Below are 22,979 nucleotides of genomic sequence, written 5' to 3' on the forward strand. Positions count from 1 at the left end.
CGCAAACAACCCTGCGTTTTGCGCGCGCAAAAAACATTTGACAGCTGCGTGTGTCATCTGTGTCTGATGCGCGGCTGCGTGATTTTCGCGCAGCCGCCATCATAGAGATGAGGCTAGTCGACGGCCGTCACTGTCCAAGGTGCTGAAAGAGCTAACTCTCTTTCAGCACCCTCGACAGTGAATGCCGAACACATCCTATCGAAAAACCTGTTGAAAAAAAAGAAAAAGTTTGTACTTACCGAGAACTTCCTGGCCGTTGCCTTGGTGACGTGTCCTTGGTGACGCGCCTCTCGACATCGGGCCCCACCTCCCTGGATGACGCGGCAGTCCATGTGACCGCTGCAGCCTGTGCTTGGCCTGTGATTGGCTGGAGCTGTCACTTGGACTGAATTGTCATCCCGGGAGGTCAGACTGGAGGAAGAAGCCGGGAGTTAGCGGTAAGTCAGAACTTCGTTTTTTTTTTCTACAGGTTCATGTATATTGGGATCGGAAGTCACTGTCCATGGTGCTGAAACAGTTTAACTCTTTCAGCACCATGGACAGTGACTATCTCCTGACGTCGCGTACCGATAATTTTTTTGCCGGGTTCGGCCAAAACGAGTTTGGCCGAACCCGGTGAAGTTCGGTTCGCTTGTCCGGCTTCGCTCATCGCAAAGACACTCCGTTTGGATGGTCGGAAACAGAAAAGCACGTGGTGCTTTTCTGTTTACATTCATCCTTTTGACAGCTGGTGCGCTGTTTCAGTCGGTTCGCACGGAAGTGCTTCCGTGCAACCTGCGTGGTTTTCACGCACCCATTGACTTCAATGGGTGCGTGATGCGCGAAATACGCAGAGTTATTGAACCTGTCGCGCTTTTTGCGCAGCAGACAAACGCTGCGCAAAAAGCACGGACTGTCTGTACTGCCCCATAGACTTGTATTGGTCCATGCGTGCCGCGTGAAAACCACGTGGCCCGCACGGACCGAATACACGCTCGTGTGAATCCCCCCTTAGTGTCAGAGGGTCCTGTGTTTCTTTGAAACGCAGGATCTACCAGTTATCTATCACATCTAAGTACATAATTTAGATGTGATTGATTACAGGTGAATCCTGGATACAGAATACAGAGCAGCTGTATCTCAAAAAGTAAAAACAAAAACCTCATTTGAAAGTTGCACCAAATACACTGACATTTTTATTGAAAAAAAATAAAATAAAATCACTTCCGAAGATGTACATAGCCTTTAAGACGTGTTATACTGACTTTTTTTTTTATGTTTTACTAAGCTGTGGAGTCTGGTATTTTCTGTGACATGCAAAATAAATATCCTTGGTGTTTGGTGTGTAAACAGCATTCGCCACGTCTTCGCTGAGCTGTGTTTGCTACTTTATTTTATAACCGAAGTTAATTACCGGAGTTATTTACTGGATAAATATTAATTAAATCTGAAAATAGATAAAGAGTTGACTTAGTTGCTGGGAAAACTTACTGTAAGTCACACAATTTAATCAGGGTGTTGGCGAGCTGATAAAATGGGAGAGAAAGTCGTCATTATTTTTTTTGTCGGCAAACAATGTATTGGTGTCTTTTTTGGAGCACTTTACTCCAAAGTTTTGTCATATCTGTTAGGCTGGGTTCACACGACCTATTTTCAGACGTATACGAGGCGTTTTTTGCCTCGTTTTACGTCTGAAAATACGTCTCAAATACGTTGTCAAACATCTGCCCATTACTTTCTATGGGTATAACGCTGTATTGTTCCCACGACGCGTAATTTTACGCGCCGTACGGCAATTACGACGCGTAAAATTACGCCTCGTAAAAAGAAGTGCAGGACACTTCTTTGGACGTTTTTGGAGCTGTTTTCTCATAGACTCAAATGAAAACCGCTCCAAAAACGCACGTAAAAAACGCAGCGAAAAATGCGAGTTGCTCAAAAAACTTCTGAAAATCAGGGGCTGTTTTCCTTTGAAAACAGCTCTGTATTTTCAGACGTTTTTGGTCACTACGTGTGCACATACCCTTATACAACACATTTATTAACCATTCGCAGCAGGATTTAGTGCCATTTATACATTATTTTGTAAAACTGGAGTTCAAAATTGGTGTGACTTACTGTTTGGTCAGAATTTAATAACCTTTATAAAATGCAACTTTTTGTCGCAAATGAAAAAAAAAAAAAAAAAAAAAAGCTGCATCTCTATTCCACACAGACCCTGGCGTATAAAGTTGCATTATTTTAGCTGGTGTGGAAGGGAATCTGTCACCATCTTTTGCCCCCACATACTGCTGTAATGGATGGATAGGGTTGAAGACGTGGTTTATAAAAATCTAATTTTGATATTCTTACTCCCCGGCATTTCCTTGCAACTGGCTTGTAATGTCTCCATGGGAAATAAGCAAATATTTGCTAATACATGCCCACTCCACCGCTCTACTCCACCCCTCTCTATGAATAATCACTAGCTAGTCCTCCTTACCCGTCCTGCACACCGCTCAGCCGGCTACATCAGAACGAGATTTCATATAAAATCCCACCCATGTGCTGTACTATTGTATCCAACTCCTATGGGATTTGTGTGATTGTAATCCCAGTATCACCGACCACATCGCAAGCTTCATGTTTACCAGCGGCGTCCTCTTTGCCACAGCTGACCCTGTGTGATGGGGCATTTTTTGTGGTTTATTGTAAATCATTATTTTTTTTATAGTATTGACTTTAGTTTGTATTTCTACTGTTTTGTATGTGAGTTGTGGCCTTTTGTACTATTATGTGTATTGCCCAACTATTGTCTGCCACAGCCAGGATGAGAACACAGTGGGGGGAGATAATTGGATTTGCTTAATTTGCTCGTCTGCACCCTAGCTGAGTGATGGTGGTGCCTCCTGATGGAGACTGGACGATGAGACACTTTATGCATTGTGACTGTGCTCTGTTGATCATGTAATAACCTAACAAACTCCATGAAACTGCACGTGATCACCGATTGTGCATATAATGAAGAGGACTCCTTAGGGCTTCAGTGCACAGAGGCATTACAGGATTACAAAAAGTGAGAAAAACAAAAATAAATACATATTCGGAATAGGGATCTGGAACTCTATATAATGGTTACACTGCTTAATGGCAGGGATGTATTTTAAATAAAACTAGCTTTAGATTAGTATTCCATCCTCCATGATTTTTCTCCTATTCACTTGATAGGTGAAAATTGCTAGATCGGTGGAGATCCAAACGCTGGAACCCCCGCTGATCGACAGAATAGGGGATCTAGGTTACCCACAGCCGCAAGACGGCGGCTAGGAGAAGTTTGAATGGAGCGGAGGACAGCCAAGTGTGGTTCAACTTCATATAAAGTCCATGGAGGTGCTGGAAATAGCCAAGCGCTGTGCTCGGCTGTTTCCTTCAGCCTCGTAGAAATTGAAAGTTGCCAGAACTAAAATTAGCTGTTGATTTTCTGCAGGCACTGTCCGCATAATATAGCCACTATTAATAGTAGTAAATGGTATTCTCTCGGACTGTTGCTATCCTCACAGTCCGCCATACACAGGATACAGGTTGCCATAAACAGATCCTGTATTCTGGGTATAGTGCATACATGGAATTGCAGAAACCTTTGTATTTAACCCCCTAGTGACCAGCCTATTTTAGGCCTTATTGACCAAGCTATTTTTTGTTTTTCCATCGTCTCTTTCAAAGAGCTATAACTTTTTTATTTGCGTCGACATAGCTGTATAAGGTCCTGTTTTTTGCAGGACAAGGTTAATTTTTTTAATTGCACCATTTTGGGGTACATATCATTTATTGATTAACTTTTCTAAAAAAAAACAAAACACAATAACTTTATTCAGCGGGTTGTTACGATTGAAATGATGCCAAATTTATATACAGTGAAGGAAATAAGTATTTGATCCCTTGCTGATTTTTTAAGTTTGCGCACTGTCAAAGACATGAACAGTCTAGAATTTTTAGTCTAGGTTAATTTTACCAGTGAGAGATAGATTATATTTAAAAAAAAAACTACTGAAAATCACATTGTCAAAATTATATATATTTATTTGCATTGTGCACAGAGAAATAAGTATTTGATCCCTTTGGCAAACAAGACTTAATACTTGGTTGCAAAACCCTTGTTGGCAAGCACAGCAGTCAGACGTTTTTTGTAGTTGATGATGAGGTTTGCACACATGTTAGATGGAATTTTGGCCCACTCCTCTTTGCAGATCATCTGTAAATCATTAAGATTTCAAGGCTGTCGCTTGGCAACTCGGATCTTCAGCTCCCTCCATAAGTTTTCGATGGGATTAAGGTCTGTAGACTGGCTAGGCCACTCCATGACCTTAATGTGCTTCTTTTTGAGCCACTCCTTTGTTGCCTTGGCTGTATGTTTCGGGTCATTGTCGTGCTGGAAGACCCAGCCACGAGCCATTTTTAATGTCCTGGTGGAGGGAAGGAGGTTGTCACTCAGGATTTGACGGTACATGGGTCCATCCATTCTCCCATTGATGCGGTGAAGTAGTCCTGTGCCCTTAGCAGAGAAACACCCCCAAAACATAATGTTTCCACCTCCATGCTTGACAGTGGGGACGGTGTTCTTTGCGTCATAGGCAGCATTTCTCTTCCTCCAAACACGGCGAGTTGAGTTAATGCCAAAGAGCTAAATTTTAGTCTCATCTGACCACAGCACCTTCTCCCAATCACTCTCAGAATCAACCAGATGTTCATTTGCAAACTTCAGATGGGCCTGTACATGTGCCTTCTTGAGCAGGGGGACCTTGCGGGCACTGCAGGATTTTAATCCATTACGGCGTAATGTGTTACCAATGGTTTTCTTGGTGACTGTGGTCCCAGCTGCCTTGAGATCATTAACAAGTTCCCCCCGTGTAGTTTTCGGCTGAGCTCTCACCTTCCTCAGGATCAAGGATACCCCACGAGGTGAGATTTTGCATGGAGCCCAAGATCGATGTCGATTGACAGTCATTTTGTATGTCTTCCATTTTCTTACTATTGCACCAACAGTTGTCTTCTTCTCACCCAGCTTCTTACTTATGGTTTTGTAGCCCATTCCAGCCTTGTGCAGGTCTATGATCTTGTCCCTGACATCCTTAGAAAGCTCTTTGGTCTTGCCCATGTTGTAGAGGTTAGAGTCAGACTGATTAATTGAGTCTATGGACTGGAGTCTTTTATACAGGTGACCATTTAAGACAGCTGTCTTTAATGCAGGCACCAAGTTGATTTGGAGCGTGTAACTGGTCTGGAGGAGGCTGAACTCTTAATGGTTGGTAGGAGATCAAATACTTATTTCTCTGTGCACAATGCAAGTAAATCTATATAATTTTGACTATGTGATTGTTTTTTTTTTTTTTTTTTTATATAATCTATCTCTCACTGGTAAAATTAACCTAGCCTTAAAATTATAGACTGTTCATGACTTTGACAGTGGGCAAACTTACAAAATCAGCAAGGGATCAAATACTTATTTCCTTCACTGTAGTTTTCTTATCTTTTACTACTTTTACACAGTAAAAACACTTTTTTTTGTTTTGTTTTTGTCTCCATATTTGAAGAGCCATAATTTATTTATTTTTTCTGCCGATGCAGTTGTATGAGGGTTTTTTTGATTTTTTTTGCGGGACGACTTCGGTTTTTATTCGTACCATTTTGGCGTAAATGCGACTTTTTGATCACCTTTTTATAAAAAATTTTTTTTTTAAGGCAGGATGCACAGAAAACCGCAATCCTTGCATTATTTCTATTTCAAATTTTACTGCGTTCGCCGAGCGGGTTAAATATTGCTTTATAGTTGGGGTCGTTACTGACGTGCGATACCAAATATGTGTAACTTTCTTTTTTTTTTTTTTTTCGTTCTAATAATAAAGGGGAAAAAGTGGGTTTTTTAATTATTTTTTCACTTAGAATTTTTATTTATCATTAACTTTTATTAAAAAAAAAAATTTAACTTTTTTTTATTAGTCTCATAGATACTGTGTAAATGTCTGCCACACATTTGTATCTACATGTAAATTAAATGTTTTTATATTTAACCAAAAAAAAACAACGTACCCAGGTTTAAACTTATCAAGCAAATGCCAATAGGGACCCTCTTGTCGTAAGTTTGTCTAACAGAACCTATAGAAATTCTATAGTATACAAACTTGTATATACGACACTATCATTATGTGACAATATCTGGAAAAAACGCCGCACATGTTCTTGAAATACAAAAGCAAAAAAAGCCTTTTATTTCACCATAACATGGCGATGGTTCAACCCATGCCTTGAGAAAGACCATGGGTCGAAATGTCGCTATGTTATGGTGAAATAAAAGGCTTTTTTTGCTTTATTATTTCAAGAACGTGCAGCGTTTTTTCCAAATATCGTAGGTAAATTGGACTTAGAGTGGCTATAGTTCGACACCGCTTGCACCAAGTTTGTACACGGTGAAATCTTTTTTTCCCTATGGTTCTGGGGTTTGTGATGTGCTACTGATTTTTTTTTTTTTGCATTTTTTACTATCCTTATGTAAGTATATCTTTATTTGTAGTGGTGTAAGAAAAAAAATGAATTCAGGAAAAATTTGGGCAAATGCACCTTCGCTTCAAAATGAGGAGTACAGTAGATCATTTAGATAATTCTCCTAGTTGTCTTGGGTATCATCTGCTTAAAGAGGCTCTGTCACCAGATTTTGCAACCCCTATCTGCTATTGCAGCAGATAGGCGCTGCAATGTAGATTACAGTAAAGTTTTTAGTTTTAAAAAACAAGCATTTTTGGCCAAGTTATGACCATTTCTGTATTTATGCAAATGAGGCTTGCAAAAGTACAACTGGGCGTGTTTACAGTAAAAGTCCAACTGGGCGTGTATTATGTGTGTACCTCGGGGCGTTTTTACTTCTTTTACTAGCTGGGTGTTAGGAATGGGAGTGTATGATGCTGACGAATCAGCATCATCCACTTCTGTTCGTTAACACCCAGCTCCTGGCAGTGCAGACACACAGCGTGTTCTCGAGAGATCACGCTGTGACGTCACTCACTTCCTGCCCCAGGTCCTGCATCGTGTCGGCCACATCGGCACCAGAGGCTACAGTTGATTCTGCAGCAGCATCAGCGTTTGCAGGTAAGTAGCTGTATCGACTTACCTGCAAACGCCGAAGCTGCTGCAGAATCAACTGTAGCCTCTGGTGCCGATGTGTCCTCGATTGTCCGACACGATGCAGGACATGAGTGACGACACAGCGTGATCTCTCGAGTACACGCTGTGTCTGCACTGCCAGAAGCTGGTTGTTGTGAAGAGAAGTGGATGATATTTCTCATCAGAACGCCCAGCTAGTAAAAGTAGTAAACACGCCCCGATGTACGCACATAATACACGCCCAGTTGGACTTTTACTTTAAACACGCCCAGTTGGACTTTAGCAAGCCTCATTTGCATAAATACAAAAATGGTCATAACTTGGCCAAAAATGCTCGTTTTTTAAAAATAAAAACGTTACTGTAATCTACATTGCAGCGCCTATCTGCTGCAATAGCAGATAGGGGTTGCAAAATCTGGTGACAGAGCCTCTTTAAGCCTCCGCCCCAGTATAAAAAGCGTGTATTTAAATACAATAGCGTCCGATGATAGCTGCACTACCCAAAATGACTAATTATAAAACCAGTTTGGTTGGTAATTGGCTAATAATGTGGAGTTCAAAAGAAAAGTAGAGGAATTGCACATAAGAATGAATCCGGCTATTGCTATTTTCTAACCTGCACTAGAAAACTACCATTTATAATCGGAATGATCCATTTGACCAACACACAAACAAATCTCCATGTTTATGTGAACCTTTTTGTTCTTTCTTGCAGAGGTGTCCAGAATCCACGATGGCCTCTCACCTAAAGTATATCTCCTTAGGGATCCTAGTGTTTCAAACCACCAGCTTAGTCCTGACTATGCGCTTCTCTCGAACACTCAAGGAAGAAGGACCGAGGTATTTGTCTTCCACTGCTGTGGTGGCTGCAGAGGTGTTAAAAATAATAGCCTGCATCTTTTTGGTGTATAAAGACAACAGTAAGTATATGTCTAATTGTCACAAATGTCCATAACGATGATGATGAGCTGTAGAAGCTATGATAATACATTTCTTTCTCATTAAAACCTGTAAAAAAAAACAAAAAACATTTTCTCTCTTGATCATAAACAGATGTACTGGGCAGCAAAAAATCTCGTGGTTTGGTTAATACCTGTTATCATACTGCCCCAAAAATGTTTGTTTTTTTTAAAAGGGTAATCTCCCAAATCCATTTGTTAATATGATGTCCGAACATGCAATTATTAACATATTTTAAAACGTAATTTTTTTTTCAACTGGCCGTATTCTTGCTTTCTGTCAATGAATACAAACAACCATTTCTTATATTCATTATTGTGCTGCTCGCAAAAGTGCAAGGCTTATTAAAAAAGAGAGCTCTGATACACCTAACAAGCCATGAACTAGTGTAAGGTGAACATTTTCAGGGCAATGAATATTTCCATTCTGCGATAGCAAGCATATATATCCGATATGGTTCCTTGCCAGTGATGGCTTCTGTTGATCAGTGCAGAACCCCTTAAACTCCTTAACCTGTTCGGTAGCTGAGTCTTATAGCAGACCTGCTCGACCGGGCGGGATCGAAATCCGTATCGATCCCTCCCGTTTAACCCCTCAGATGCGGGTGTCAATAGTGACCGCCGCATTTCAATGGTTTAAAAGGGAGGGGCCAATGGTTTTTATGTCAGCCGAGGGCCTAACAAAGGCCCCCAGGTCTGCCTTTACTTAGTGAATGCCTGTTAGACCGTGCCAGAAGCAAAAATACACTGTAATACAGAAGTATTGCAGTGTATTATAAAAGTGATCAAATGAGCGCATAGTAAAGTCCCCTTGTGGGACTAAAAATAAAAGTTTAATAAAGAACTAAAAATCCCAAGTAAAAAAAAAGACAAACCCCACTTTTCCGTTACAAAATGATATATTATGAAAAAACAAGAAAAGAAAGTAAGGTTACACATATTTGGTATCGCCACGTCCGTAACGACCCCAAATATAAGGCTATTCCATTATTTAACCTGCAGGGTGAACACTGTAAAAAATGAAATAAAAACAATGCCAGAATTGCTGTTTTCTGTTCACCCTACCTTCAAATTTTTTTTATAAAAAGTGATCAAAAAGTCATATGTACTCCAAAATGGTACCAGAAAAACCTACACGTCGTCCCGCAAAAAAAAACAGCTATGTTATTAGAAAAATAAAAAAAGTTATGGCTCTTCAAATATGGGGAGACAAAAACAAATAGTTTTGAAAAAAAAGTGTTTTTACATGTAAAAGTAGTAAAACATACAAAAACTATATAAATTTGGTATCACTGCAATCCTAACGACCTGCTGATAGTGCTAAAATTTTATTTATACCACACGGTAAATGGCATAAATTTAAGACGCATAAAAGAATGGCGAAATTGCTGTTTTCTTCTATCCCCCCCCCCCCCAAAATGTTAATCAATAAATGATATGTACCCCAAAATTGGTGCTATTACAAAATACATCTTGTCCCCCAAAAAACAAGTCCTTACACAGCTACTGTATGTCGACGGAAAAATAAAAAAGTTATAGCTCTTTGAATGCAACGATGGAAAAACGTAAAAAATTGCTTGGTCATTAAGGCCTAAAATAGGCTGGTCACACTGCAATTGTGTTGCATTTTTAACATGCATTTTTTTTTTTTTTTAGTAGATACATTTCCATGTGTCTCAATATGAGTTAATCAACCCCAAAAAAAAAAAATGCATGTTAAAAAGCAGCAAAAATGCTCAATGTAAATCCAGCCTTAGATGATGGCTCGGTAGCACACAGGAGATTCGGCTGACAGCGGTGTTCTGCAGCTTCTATGTACATAGGATACATAGAAGCTGCAGCACTGAACCGGAGCAAAATATTTCATTAAAGTATATTACAAAGTGAATAGTATCCCAAAATACATACACTTCATAGGGTAAAAAAGGCACCAAAGGTTTCCATCGTCTTTTAAGTAAGTACAATCAGTGACATATATGTACATCAATTTGTGTTAAGGGTCTACAAACAAAGCATTGTAAATCTTAATTCAAGATGCATTTGACACTAAGGCCTTGTTCACAGAGTGCAGATTTGATGTAGATTTTCATGTATTTTTTTTTTAAGTCAAAACCAAAATTAGATCCAGGAGGGGAGCCACTTTAAGGCCTTTCTTTAGATATTTCTACTATTTAGGCTCTGCATAGTTTTTTTAAGCCAAAACCAGGAACAAAGTTGCACTGTGAACAAGGCATAAATGCTTAAACTCATGGAACCCACATTAACACCTGTGACAAGACATAAAGGTGTATTCCCAAATTAGATATAAATGTCTGATATATGCGGGTCCCCAGCTCTGGGACCCGTACCTATATCGAGAATGGGGTCACCTGACTCTCGATTTGCCTGGTGTGGCTGGGCACAAATTTCAAGCGGTGACTGGTCTCGAGAGGAGTGCCTATGCGGAGTTCCCTCCATTCTGTTCGATGGGAGTTATGGAAACCGCTGAACAAGCGCTGTTTGGCTTTTACTAAATCCCAAACGGAATGAAGAGAGACCTGCGTATGCGCGACCCTCTCTCCACTTGTCCAGGCCTGGAATCTGTTGCCGTCACACCAGGCACCATTCTCTATACAGGACCCGTATCTGTCAAACAGTTATGGCATATCCACAGGATATGCCATAAAATGTCTAAGTTAGGAATGCCCCTCTAATATCGGTTTTAAAAATATCCTATGGTATTATATCTTGTGATCACATCTGGTATGATAGTTACCTTGTTAAATACCAATAGCAATCTGTTCTTTGAATTTTATTTTACAGGCTGCAGTCTCCGAGCTCTCAATAGAGTCCTAAACGATGAGATAATCAATAAACCAATGGAGACTCTAAAGCTTGCCATACCTTCAGGGATCTACACCCTGCAGAATAACCTCCTCTATGTTGCACTGTCCAACCTTGATGCTGCCACTTACCAGGTGAGTGTATCTGATTGTTCATATAGATCTCTTGAAACAGCGTTCCTTTAACCGTAATAGTAGAAATGGAGAGTCAAGTGAAGTACATAAAACACCTTCGTATTGTGTCACTATTGATCGGGATGATATCATCTCTAGGCCTTCTGCATATTTTATATTTACATTTTATTTTAGGCTGTCTTCCTCTACGTTTGTACTCCTAAATTAATTATATTCTTTTCTATGATGGCCCTAGTAATATAGACTGTATGATTATCTGACACCTATAAAGTCCCCGCATTAAATGGTCACTAATTTTCCCAAAAAACTTTACATAAATCGATCTATCTTTTTAGAGAAAAATGCCTCTTTTTCCACTTACCAGCCCCCCCCCCCCCTACTAACTGTTCACTCACTCTGGATTAACTGCTGTATCGTGTTACAGCTGCCCATAGAAGTCTATGGAGGGAGCAGGAGCAGAGTAAGAGGCAGAGAGAGACAGACACTGCTGCAGCTTTTAGTAATTGTTATATCTCACCCTAGTGCTGGATTCACAGCTTCACTGCTCATTACTGCTTGGTAATGTCCTCCATTCTCCTGCAGCTTCTATATATACATGTGATAGATAGGGTTAGGAGAGCAGGATTCTCCTCTTCTCTATGTGTGTAGTGTATAAAAGACATGATAGCTGTTAGGCACCTCCCACCTAACTCAGAGAAAACTTAGAACTAGAGATAGAGCCTGCAGAGGGGAAAGCTGCTAAATAATGCAGAATACAAGTCATATAATGGCCAGAAATAGTGTTATTCCTCAATTACACCCATGTGACTGCTTATTCTGGAAAGTTACCTGAAAGGTTAGGTACGCTTTAAAGTAAATTTAAAGGCATCATTTTTCCACCTATCAATATGATGTGTTGTCCTTACGAAAAAAATATTTTTTTTTTCAGGTCACCTATCAGCTCAAAATCCTCACCACTGCTTTATTTTCTGTGTCCATGTTGCAAAAAAAGCTTACGAAGTATCAGTGGCTTTCTCTGGTAATTCTTATGCTCGGTGTAGCATTTGTTCAGGTAATATATAGAAATGATATGACTGGTTAATTATGATGATTTTTTTTTATGTCTGGCAATATTTACTCATATTACTTTCTTGCATTTCACTTTTTTGTATGGATTTGTGGTAAGTTTTAATTCTGTTTAATAGAAAGGGAAATTCTGTACAAAATTATTTTCATGTCAAAAGGTATTAGTTGGGAATCCACGAGCCCCCCTCTTCTCCTGAATCTTTTATTTAAAGAGACTCTGTCACCACATTATAAGTGCCCTGTCTCCTACATAAGGAGACCGGCGCTGTAATGTAGGTGACAGTAATGCTTTTTATTTAAAAAAACGATCTTTTTTCACAAAGTTAGGAGCGATTTTAAGTTTATGCTAATGAGCTTTCTTAATGCCCAAGTGGGCGTACTTTTACTTTTGACCAAGTGGGCGTTGTACAGAGGAGTGCATGACGCTGACCAATCGGCATCATGCACTTCTCTCCATTCATTTACACTGCACTAGCGATATAGTTATATCGATATAGTTATATCGCTATGTGCAGCCTCATACACAAGCCCTAACATTACTACAGTGTCCTGATAATGAATACACATGAAATCCAGCCTGGACGTCATGTGTACTCAGAATCCTGACACTTCTGACTCTTTTTTGTGAGATTCCAGCAACGGATACGAAATCTCGCGAGATCTCGGTGCTAAACGAGATTTGGTTCCACTTGCCGGAATCTCACAAAAAAAAGAGTCAGAAGTGTCAGGATTCTGAGTACACATGACATCCAGGCTGGATTTCATGTGTATTCATTATCAGGACACTAGTAATGTTAGGGCTTGTGTATGAGGCTGCACATAGCGATATATCTATATCGCTAGTGCAGTGTAAATGAATGGAGAGGAGTGCATGATGCTGATTGGTCAGCGTCATGCACTCCTCTGTACAACGCCCACTTGGTCGAAAGTAAAAGTACGCCCACTTGGGCATTAAGAAAGCTCATTAGCATAAACTTAAATCGCTCTTAACTTTGTGAAAAAAGATCGTTTTTTTAAATAAAAAGCATTACTGTCACCTACATTACAGCGCCCATCTCCTTATGTAGGAGATAGGGCACTTATAATGTGGTGACAGAGTCTCTTTAAGGGGCCATATTACTCTCGGACATGTCTGGGAATGATTCTTTAACCACTCATATTTTAAAGCAACTTCCTCATGATACTTCTGCTGTGGTAGAGTAACATAAATGAAGCCCTGTCCCTGACACTTTCTTACATGTGTTCCAGAATTGTGAATGCCCCCCCTCAACCCCAAACATTGATCAACAGGAGTGTGCCCATTTACTATACATGTGCTGTTCTCTACTTTCTTATTCTGAACTATAAGCTGTTCAACTTGTGGGGCAGATTTCCATCTGTCAGCAACTGTCGTTTTTAGAACATAGACAAAACCATTATTAATAAGGAAGCACTCCAGCGTTTTTTTGCCTATATAGTGCAGCATATAGACTATTATTAAAGAATAATGTAGAGGATCTTGTGTATGCCTTGTGTATACCTCTTTTAGTTGATGTGCCATTTTATGGGTTGTCAGCCATCTTGGTTCCTTTTTCCCCTCTGATATGGTTCTCCTCATGAAACCTACATTACCTATCGTGCTTCTGGCTTGCAGAGAGGGCACAGTCTCATCACACTGCACTTTCTCTGTGCCGAGTCCTAACTAAGTGCAGCCATTGTTAGATCAGTGACATGAACTTCTATCCCATAACTCACACTGCAGAGTCTCCGTGTATCTTATGTGATGCAGCTTCAGCCTGTCTCCTTTGCCTGCTGCTTGTGATAGATTTCTCTCTGTCAGTTTTTACACAGGAGGCAGGGAAGAGCAGTGTAATGCTGCATCTCCTTGAAATACACAGGACTCTGCACACACCATTCACAGAAAGTATAGATAGTGTGAGTGAGGGGAGTTTTATAACTCTTCAGCTGATCACTCTATGGATTCCTCTATTATATCGCTGCTCTTCTGGTCCCTTAGATAGGGCAGAAATTATCTCATCCACCGCACTATGCATGGGGGAACATGGAGAGAGACAAGAAGGGTGGATCTGAGTTGGGAGGAGTCTCAGAGCTGCCAGAAGGGAATTGATTGGTGATGATGCAGTCCTGTAGTTCACAAGATGTCAGACACACAGGAGAAATTACGTCTAGTCTACACATGAGTTTGGTCTATTTTGGGGGTCAGACTGAGATCACGTGACACAGCTGCTCATAATGAAAGCGTTCAAAATGTATGGATGCATCTGAGCTGGGAAGAAACAAATGACACTGCTAAAATATTGCTAGTGAGTTAGCATGAAAGGTGGGTTGTAACCAGTATGGCCACCATTACAGCTCCCACAAGGATTGTTTCCCAGAATCCTGATTGCTAAATGTTGGATCCATACCTTCTCCTCCCAATTTCCTAGGCACACTCTTTTGTACCTATCTCTCTGACCTGAATCCAATAGCTGAATACATTTTTGAAGCATCTAATGCAAATAAATATATTGATACACTACCTATTAACCACTTAAATTGGTTGTGTCATAAGACGTGTATGGCATATACACAGGATATACCATAAATGTCTGATCGATGCAGGTAATAGCTCTGGGACCCACACCTATCTACTCAATGTGGGTCTCCCAAACCACAATTCTGCTTAGTGAGCTGGCAGCAGTCCGCCGTATCCAGGGAGAGGGACCCCCGTGCATAGCAAGATGGGTTCCAAAAACGGCTGAGCTCAGCTGTTTCCGAAACTGAAATAGAAGTTAAACGGATTAAGGGAAACAGCGCAGCTTCTGTGCTATGCTGTTTCTGTTACTCCCGTTCATCAGACATTTATGGCATATCCTTTTGGATTTTACATAAATGTCTGTGATGAGACAACCCCTTTAAGGACCGGCCTATTTTGGGAAAGGCCAAACACAGTGGCCCTTTCCACCCTGGTAATGCTAGGCTGCGGCTGCTGTATTGTATCTGTCTGATTATGAAAAATGTGTAGGACACCACGTCATTTTTTAAAATAAATAAATAATTGAAAAGAACGATGTGGGGTTCTCCCATTTTTATAACCAGCCAAATACAACATAGCAGTAGCAGGCTAGCATTACCAGGGCGGGAAAGGCCACTGTTTTTGGGCTTTCCCAGCCTAATAAAACCAGCCTGCGGCCGCGCCAGTGTCCCTCCATCACTACAGATGGTTGGGTACTGGATCGTACCCGGCTCTTCCCAGGACCCCTGGTGGCAGTGGGTATCGGTGTAATAATGGGGATTAGTGTTAGCCTCTCTATGTCTAACATTAAGCCCCGCCTTAGTAATGGACGTCGTTAACCAACCAGCGACCATTACTAAGGTGGTAGTAATAAAGTTTAGAAAAATACAAAGACAAAGAAAAAATATTTTATTCAAATAAAAATCCCACACACAACCCTCGTTATCCATTTTATTGAGAATAAAAAAAAATAACGTTCTCGAAGTAGTCCTCGAATCCAAAGTGCTCCAAAAACCAAACTTGTAAAAAAATCACAAACACACAAAAATAATTAGTAACACATATTCTTTATACTTTCCTGGGTCCAGCGCTCGAGCTGCAATGTCAGCGAGCTGGGCCCTATATCTAAGCCTATCATATGCCATAAGTCACAGCTATGTAGACGGAAAAATAAAAAATGTTACAGTTCTTGGAATGCTAGGACGAAAAAACGATGAAATTTGCTTGGTCATATAAAGAGATTTTCTTGAGTTCAGGAACAAATGGGCTAAGAGCAGGAAATGTGTTAACCCTTTCAGGACCGAGCTCATTTTGGCCTTCAGGACCAGCCACATTTTTTCAAATCTGACGTGTCATTTTATGTGGTAATAACTCTAGAATGTTTTTACCTATCCAAGTGATTCTGAGATTGTTTTCTCGTGACATATTGTACTTTGTTAGTGGAAAAATTTGGTCAATAAATTCATTGCTTATTTGTGAAAAACACCAAAATGTAAAGAAAATGTTACAAAAATTCAGATTTTTCTAATTTTAAATGTATCTGCTTGTAAAACAGATAGTAATACCAAACAAAATAGTTACTTTGCATCGTTTTTTGAACATTCTTTTATTTTTATAGGACGTTACAAGGCTTAGAACTTTTAGCAGCAACTTCTCACATTTTCAAGAAAATTTCAAAAGGCTATTTTTCATGGACCAGTTCCGTTCTGAAGTGGCTTTGAGGGCCTTCTATACTAGATAGACCAAATAAATCACCCAATTTTAAAAACTGTACCCCTCAAAGTATTAAAAACAGCATTCAGAAAGTTTCTTAACCCTTTAGGCGTTTCACAGCAAAGTAGAGGGGAAATTTACAAATTTAATTTTTGTTTGCCGAAATTAATGTGTAATACATTTTTTTTCTGTAACATAGAAAGTTTTACCAAAAAAACACAACTCAATATTTATTGCCCCGATTCTGCAGTTTTTATTAATATCCGACATGTGGCCCTAATGCACTAACTGACTAAAACATAGTCCTAAGGAGCACCTAGAGGATTTTGGGGCCTCCTTTTTTTTAGACTATATTTTAGGCACCATGTCCGGTTTGAAGAGGTCTTGTGGTGCCAAAACAGTGGAAACTCCCCAAAAGTGACACTGTTTTGGAAACTACACACCTCAAGGAATTTATCTAGGGGTTTAGTTAGCATCTTGACCCCACAGGTCTCTTGCTATATTTATTGGAGTTAGTTTGTGAAAATGTAAAATCTACTTTTTTTTTCTGAAAAACATAGACATTTTTAATTTTTACAAGGAATAAAGAATAAAAAGCACCCCAAAACTTGTAAAGCTATTTCTTCCGATTACGGCATAACCCAATATGTGGTAATAAACTGCGGTTTGGACCCACTGCTGAGCTCGGAAGGGAAGGAGCGCTATTTGGCTTTTGGAGCTCAAATTTAGCTGGAATAGTTTTCGGGTGCCAGGTCGCGTTTGCAAAGCCCCTGAGGTACCAAAACCCCAAAACTGCGGAAACACCCCAAAACTGACCCTATCTGGGAAACTACACCACTTAAGGAATCTTTCATGGGGTATAGTGAGCATTTAGACCCCACTGGTCTTTTGCAGAATTTATTAGAATTAGTGGAAAAAATGTTGATATTCATTTTCATGGCCTAATATTTTTTTATTTTTTTTTAGTGTTTACCGTGCGCTATAAATGACATTTAACTTTATTCTGCGGGTCAATACAATTACGGCGATACCATACGTATAGTTTTTTTTTAATGTTTTGCAGCGTTTGCACAATAAAACCACTTTTCTTTAAAATAATAAATTTTTTGTCACCATATTCTGAGAGCCATAACCTTTTTATTTTTCAGTCAGAAAAGCTGCATGAGGCCTTATTTACACGAACGTGTGCATTTTGCGCGTGAAAAAAATGCTGCATTTTTTGCGCATTGCCGTTCCGTGTGTCATAAGTGTTTGGTGCGTGGCTGCGTGATTTTCGCTTATATGGCATTCTTAGGACATGTGGTTTTGAGGTTTAGAAAGAAATGAAGGAGGGGGTTTCATTTTTCCCTTCATTTCTTGATCTACTGTTGCGCGAATCACGCGCAGCACACGAAAGTGCATCCGTGTGCTGCGCGTGATTTTCACGCACCCATTGACTTCAATCGGTGCGTGATGTGCAAAAAACGCTCAAGTATAGGACATGTCGTGAGTTTTACGCAGCGGACACTCGCTGCTTGAAAAACATGGAATGTCTGAATGGCCCCATTGAATTACATAGGTCCGTGTGTACCACGGACGTGAAACACGTTCGTGTAAAGAAGGCCTAAGGACTTGAATTTTGCGGAACAGGGTGTAGTTTTTTGGTACTATTTTGGGGTACATGCACGTTTTTTATTTATTTTATTCTATATTTTGGGAGGGGTGGTGCCCAAAAAAATAGTGATTCCGGCATTTGTTGTTTTTTTTTGTACTTTTTTGCGGTGTTCACAGTGCGGGAAAAATATTATAGATTTTATAGTTTGAGTCGTTACAAACGCGGGGATACCAAATATGTGTACTTTTTTTTAACGTTTTAAATTTTTGTCCTATAATAAAAGACTGCTAGGAAAAAAATGGTTTTTTTGTTTTTGTAACTTAACTTTTTATTTTGACACTTTTTAATAAAACTTTTTTATTTTTTATTTTTTTACACTTTTTACTTGAAGACCTGCAGCACTGATAGCAGCTATAACATATATTATAAACTGTCACTGTGATGCTGAGATTCACACTGACCGAAAGCCTCAGGCTGGTCCTCGTATGCCTCCGTGCATGGCAGACCCGGAGGCTGTTGTATGGCCTCCGGTGTTGCCATGACAACCAGCAGCACCCGCAATCGGTCCCCGGGAAAGTGTGTTGTAGGTTGTAGCAACAAACTTTCCAGTTTGTTGCTACAACAAACTTTCCCTGCGATCACGTGATCGGGACCTGAACCAATCAGGCCCTCAAGAGAGCACCCAGACCAGAGGCAGATAGCAACAGCCCGTTCTGGGTGCTTGACGCACTCTGGGAGACCCGATCGCCGACATTGGAGGAGCATAAGTTAATTTACCGTCGGCGGTCGGGAAGCGGTTAAAATAACCAATAGTCACCTTAAAAATCCCCACTGGTCTTTGTTTCCTTGGCTGAAGCAATGACGCAGGCAGCCAATCTCTGCTCTCACATTTCTTGCCCTTAGCACATTTTGTTCCTGAATTCTGAAAACCCCTTTTAAGGCCCAAATAAGCTGGTTACTAAGGGGTTAATGCACAATTTTTAAAGGGCAGAATTAATCTAGGGTCCTCACATTAATGAGTACATCCCCACAAATAACCAAGCCATAAACCTAAAAATAAATATAAAATTTGCATCTCTGTGATACCAAAAGGTCCCAACTGTAGCTGGGGACACACATAGTCCTGGTCTTTGTAAGGCCTGGTTCACACAGTGCAGTTTAGCGCAATATAATATTATTTGTAGAATTTTTTTGCATTTTCAAATGAGCAAAAATAGAACTGCATTGATCTTATGCAAAAGTGACCTTCTGGCATATGGTAAAGGCATGTCAATAGACTGACCTCCATTGATATCTAAACCTACAGAGCGCCTAAGCCCCTTCATCCCTGCTCAGAGGTTTCCATCACTGGAAATATGACACAACACTGGAATCCGGTGATCATACAAGCACACCGTATATATGATATATATATCATATCTCTATTTCATGTCTGAATTAATTGCTTTGTGTTACTTGACTTTGATGTAAACATTGTCATTTTCTCCTATGCAGTGGCCTACAGATTCTCCCAGTGCTCCTTCAAAGGAAGTATCAGTCGGTTCTCGTTTTGCGGGCCTCATGGCTGTCCTCACTGCGTGTTTCTCTAGTGGCTTTGCGGGTGTCTACTTTGAAAAAATTCTTAAGGAAACCAAGCAGTCTGTGTGGATTAGAAATATACAGCTTGGTGAGTACATAGTAATATTTACATTAGCCTCTTCCTCAATACAATTTAACTGTACGTTGAGATTGCGAGTGCACGTACAGTCACGTTTTAACTTTAAACTGTCACTGTGTCAAATGACAGTGACAGCGCTGTGACGGCTTGAGACCAATTAGAAAGGTCCCGTGTCGGCAATCTCTGTGCTTAGCCAATCAGCACCAACTAGCCATTCAGTGTTTTGGGCTGGTTTCATGATCATCACTGGCTTTGGCAGGCTCCGTCCTATCAGAGTTTGTCAGAACCGGTGTCTTTCGTGAAGAGCCCTGTGAGAAGGAGTAGACAGCGCCACATCAGTATATAAAAAAAAATACATAATTGTAAAAACTGCCCCCAAATCACCCGAATTGCTGCCCTCTGGCACCTACAGTGACTGCTTGACCCCCTATATTGACCAAGTGCCCAGTTTTATTTCACCACGAAACCTGCATCCGACGCTCCCTGCTGTTTTTTTGCCCCTAGATTGCACAATACCTGAGTCTTCTGCTAGGTATCAATGCCACCTGCCACCTAGAGTTTCCTGTGTGTAGGATATCAACAATAATAACAGCAAGGTCCGTAGTGTGTATAGTCATCTTGAGTCACCAGCCCCTATACTGGCCCGTTGGGAGAATTGTTTTTTTTTCATTTGTAAAAAAAAAAAGTGTGTATATGTAAAATATATCAGCACCATTTATTACAAAAACTTTTCATTGTATTATGGAAGGAAAAAAAATAAACTCAAAACAAAATGTATAATTCATTAACTGTACGCAGTTAAAATCAAAGGATATTCACAGCTGAGGAGGCATACACAATAGTATGCTCCGATACGGACGCTGCAAGCGAAAGTAAAATGCAGTTTTTGCTTTCATCTTAGTCCGTATCAAGCAACTCTGAGTCTCAAACAGCATAGCAAGTTTTGGGGTTGATCTCTCCAGTGGCCACAATATATTGGGCACTGAAGTAGCATATCTTAGTAAATGGCAATTTTCACTCTGCACCATCAATTGCGCATTATGGACAACACCTGTGGGGTCAAATACACCCCTAGATGAATGCCTTGAGGAATGTAAGTTCCAAAATCGAGTCACTACTTAGGTGTTTCCACTGTACCGGTACGTCAGAGGCTCTGCAAATGCGACTTGGCAACTAAAAAGCTATTTCAGCAAAATCCACGCTCCAAAAAATGAGTTGCGCTCTTTCCCTACTGAGCCCTACCTTGTGTCCAAACCACAGTTTACAACCAAATATTGTGTTTTGCCGGACTCGGGTGAAATTGTGTAACAAGTTGTGAGGTACTTTTTCTACCGTATTCCTTGAGAAAATAACAAATTGAGATAAAACTACGTATTATTACAGAAATGTTATTTTTTATTTTCACGGCCCAATTCTAATAAATGCTATGAGAAATACCTGTGGAGTGAAAATGCTCACTGGATTCCTAGATTGATTTATTGAGGGGTGTTGTTTCCAAAATGGGGGGTGTTTCTTATGTTTTGGCACCTCAAGGCCTCTGCAAACCTATAATTGTGCCTGGAAAACATTCTAATAAAAATGAATCCAGAACGTGCTCCTTCATTTCTGAGGACTGCTTGAGTCAATAAGTACACTAGGGCCACATATGGGATATTTATTAAAACTGCAGAATCATGGTAATATTAAGTTGCTGTTCTCTGTTAAGACTTGCTGTGTTATAGAGAAAATGTATTAAAATTGAAAACCTTCAAAAAGAACATTTTTTAAATTCACCTTCACTCTATTATTCCTGTGAAACGCCTCAAAGGGGTTTTCCATGTTCTGACAACTGATGACCTATCTACCAGATAAGTCATCCGTATATGATCGGTGTGTGTCCGACACCCAGACCCCGCACTGTTCCGCCACTCCAGCTTCCTCCGGGCACTGGACGATATTACCAGAAGCAGATGGCTCCAGTCAAAGAATAGCAGCCGAGCTGCAGTACTGCAGCTCGGCTTCTATTCAAGTGTATAGGAGCAGAGCTGCAGTTCTGCCGAACGGCCGCGATGCAGTGGTCGGAGCCATCTGCTTCTGGCTCCAACTACTGCGTACCGTTCCAAACATCCGGTGCACGGAGACAACCGGAGTGGCAGATCAGTGCGGGGATCAGGGTGTCAGACATGCACCGATTATATATACGAATGACCTCTCCGGTGGATAGATCATCAGTTGTCATAAAGTGGAAAACCCCTGTAAATGGGGTGATTTATGGAGGTTTCTTTTTTTTTTTTCTTTATCAAAGATTTTATTTTGAAAAAATATACACAACAAAACAGCATATACATAGTTTCATACATTTGCAAAATTCACATACAGTGCACTATAACACTTCAATATTACATAAAGTATCAAAGACACAGAGCAGCAGTAGGAGGTAGCCTCCTAATCAGTAGGCGAAAACTATATAAGAATGTAATGAGAATAACAGTCCCATAAGTGCAGCAAAGATAGTGCATTATTTAGGGGAGCCAGTCCCCACAGCTGGGTAACAATTATCGCCTATAAGTGCACTTTATACGACAGACTAACACAAGACAACAAAGGGAAACACATACGGGTATAGCACGCAAAAAGTAGACTTTATGTAGATATTCAAAAGAGGCCATCCAGCCAGAGAGGTAAATCATCACCACCCCGGAATCCAGCCCACACTGCCCAGGTGCGTACAAAGAGCTCCGCTTTACCCTGATCAGCAGACATCAACTCCTCCATCCTCATAATTCCATTCACCTCCGTCACCCATTCCTTCAGAGAAGGCACAGTGCTGGACTTCCAACGTCGAGGAATCACTGTTCTTGCTGCTTTCAAATAATGCCGAAAGACACTCTTTTTGAGGTGTGAGAGTGATCCCGGAACCATGGAAAGTAAACCAATAGAGGCCGAAGTCTGAACCTCAGTGTGAAAGAGTTTATTACCGAGATCGAAAATCTTTTCCCAAAAGGGACGAAGTTTGGGACAATCCCACCAAATGTGCAGCATGGTTCCCGGTAGCCTCCCCACACCTCCAGCATTCATCAGGTACTTCAGGGAATATCCTATGCAGTAAAGAAGGACAGCGATACCATCTAGTGAGAATCTTGTAATTTTTTTCCTGGGCAAAGCACGAAGTCGGCAGTTTATGCGCCAGTAAGAAAGATGTGCCCCACTCCTCAGCAGAGTGTCGGATCCCCAATTCCTCATCCCATGCGGCTGTGAATGTCAACTGAGAGTAATCGTATTTAGGGAGAAGGATCCCGTGTAAAAAAGACAACACATGAGAAGGGGCAGTAGTCAACAACAAGTAGTGTTCCAGAGGAGTCTTAACCTGCAGCAAAGCAAAACGGTCGCCCATTGAAAAAAGATAGGAGCGCAATTGAAAATAGGACCACCAAACCGGACGTCCCCC

The 22,979-nt window shown here is 40.5% G+C and overlaps 1 protein-coding gene across 3 annotated transcripts in view; it reads left to right on the forward strand.

The window, feature by feature from the left end:
* SLC35A3 (solute carrier family 35 member A3) overlaps positions 1-22,979 on the forward strand; it is a 70,857-nt gene that overhangs the window by 36,483 nt on the left and 11,395 nt on the right. For all 3 annotated transcript variants that reach the window (XM_075832221.1, XM_075832219.1, XM_075832220.1), the window contains 4 exons: positions 7,829-8,033; positions 10,875-11,029; positions 11,958-12,080; positions 19,390-19,561. In XM_075832221.1, coding sequence (XP_075688336.1) covers positions 7,847-8,033; positions 10,875-11,029; positions 11,958-12,080; positions 19,390-19,561 — 637 coding nt within the window. In that variant the 5' untranslated portion in view covers positions 7,829-7,846. The remainder of the gene's footprint in view (positions 1-7,828; positions 8,034-10,874; positions 11,030-11,957; positions 12,081-19,389; positions 19,562-22,979) is intronic.

Source organism: Rhinoderma darwinii, chromosome 7 (assembly GCF_050947455.1).
Source record: "Rhinoderma darwinii isolate aRhiDar2 chromosome 7, aRhiDar2.hap1, whole genome shotgun sequence".
NCBI lineage: Eukaryota > Metazoa > Chordata > Amphibia > Anura > Rhinodermatidae > Rhinoderma > Rhinoderma darwinii.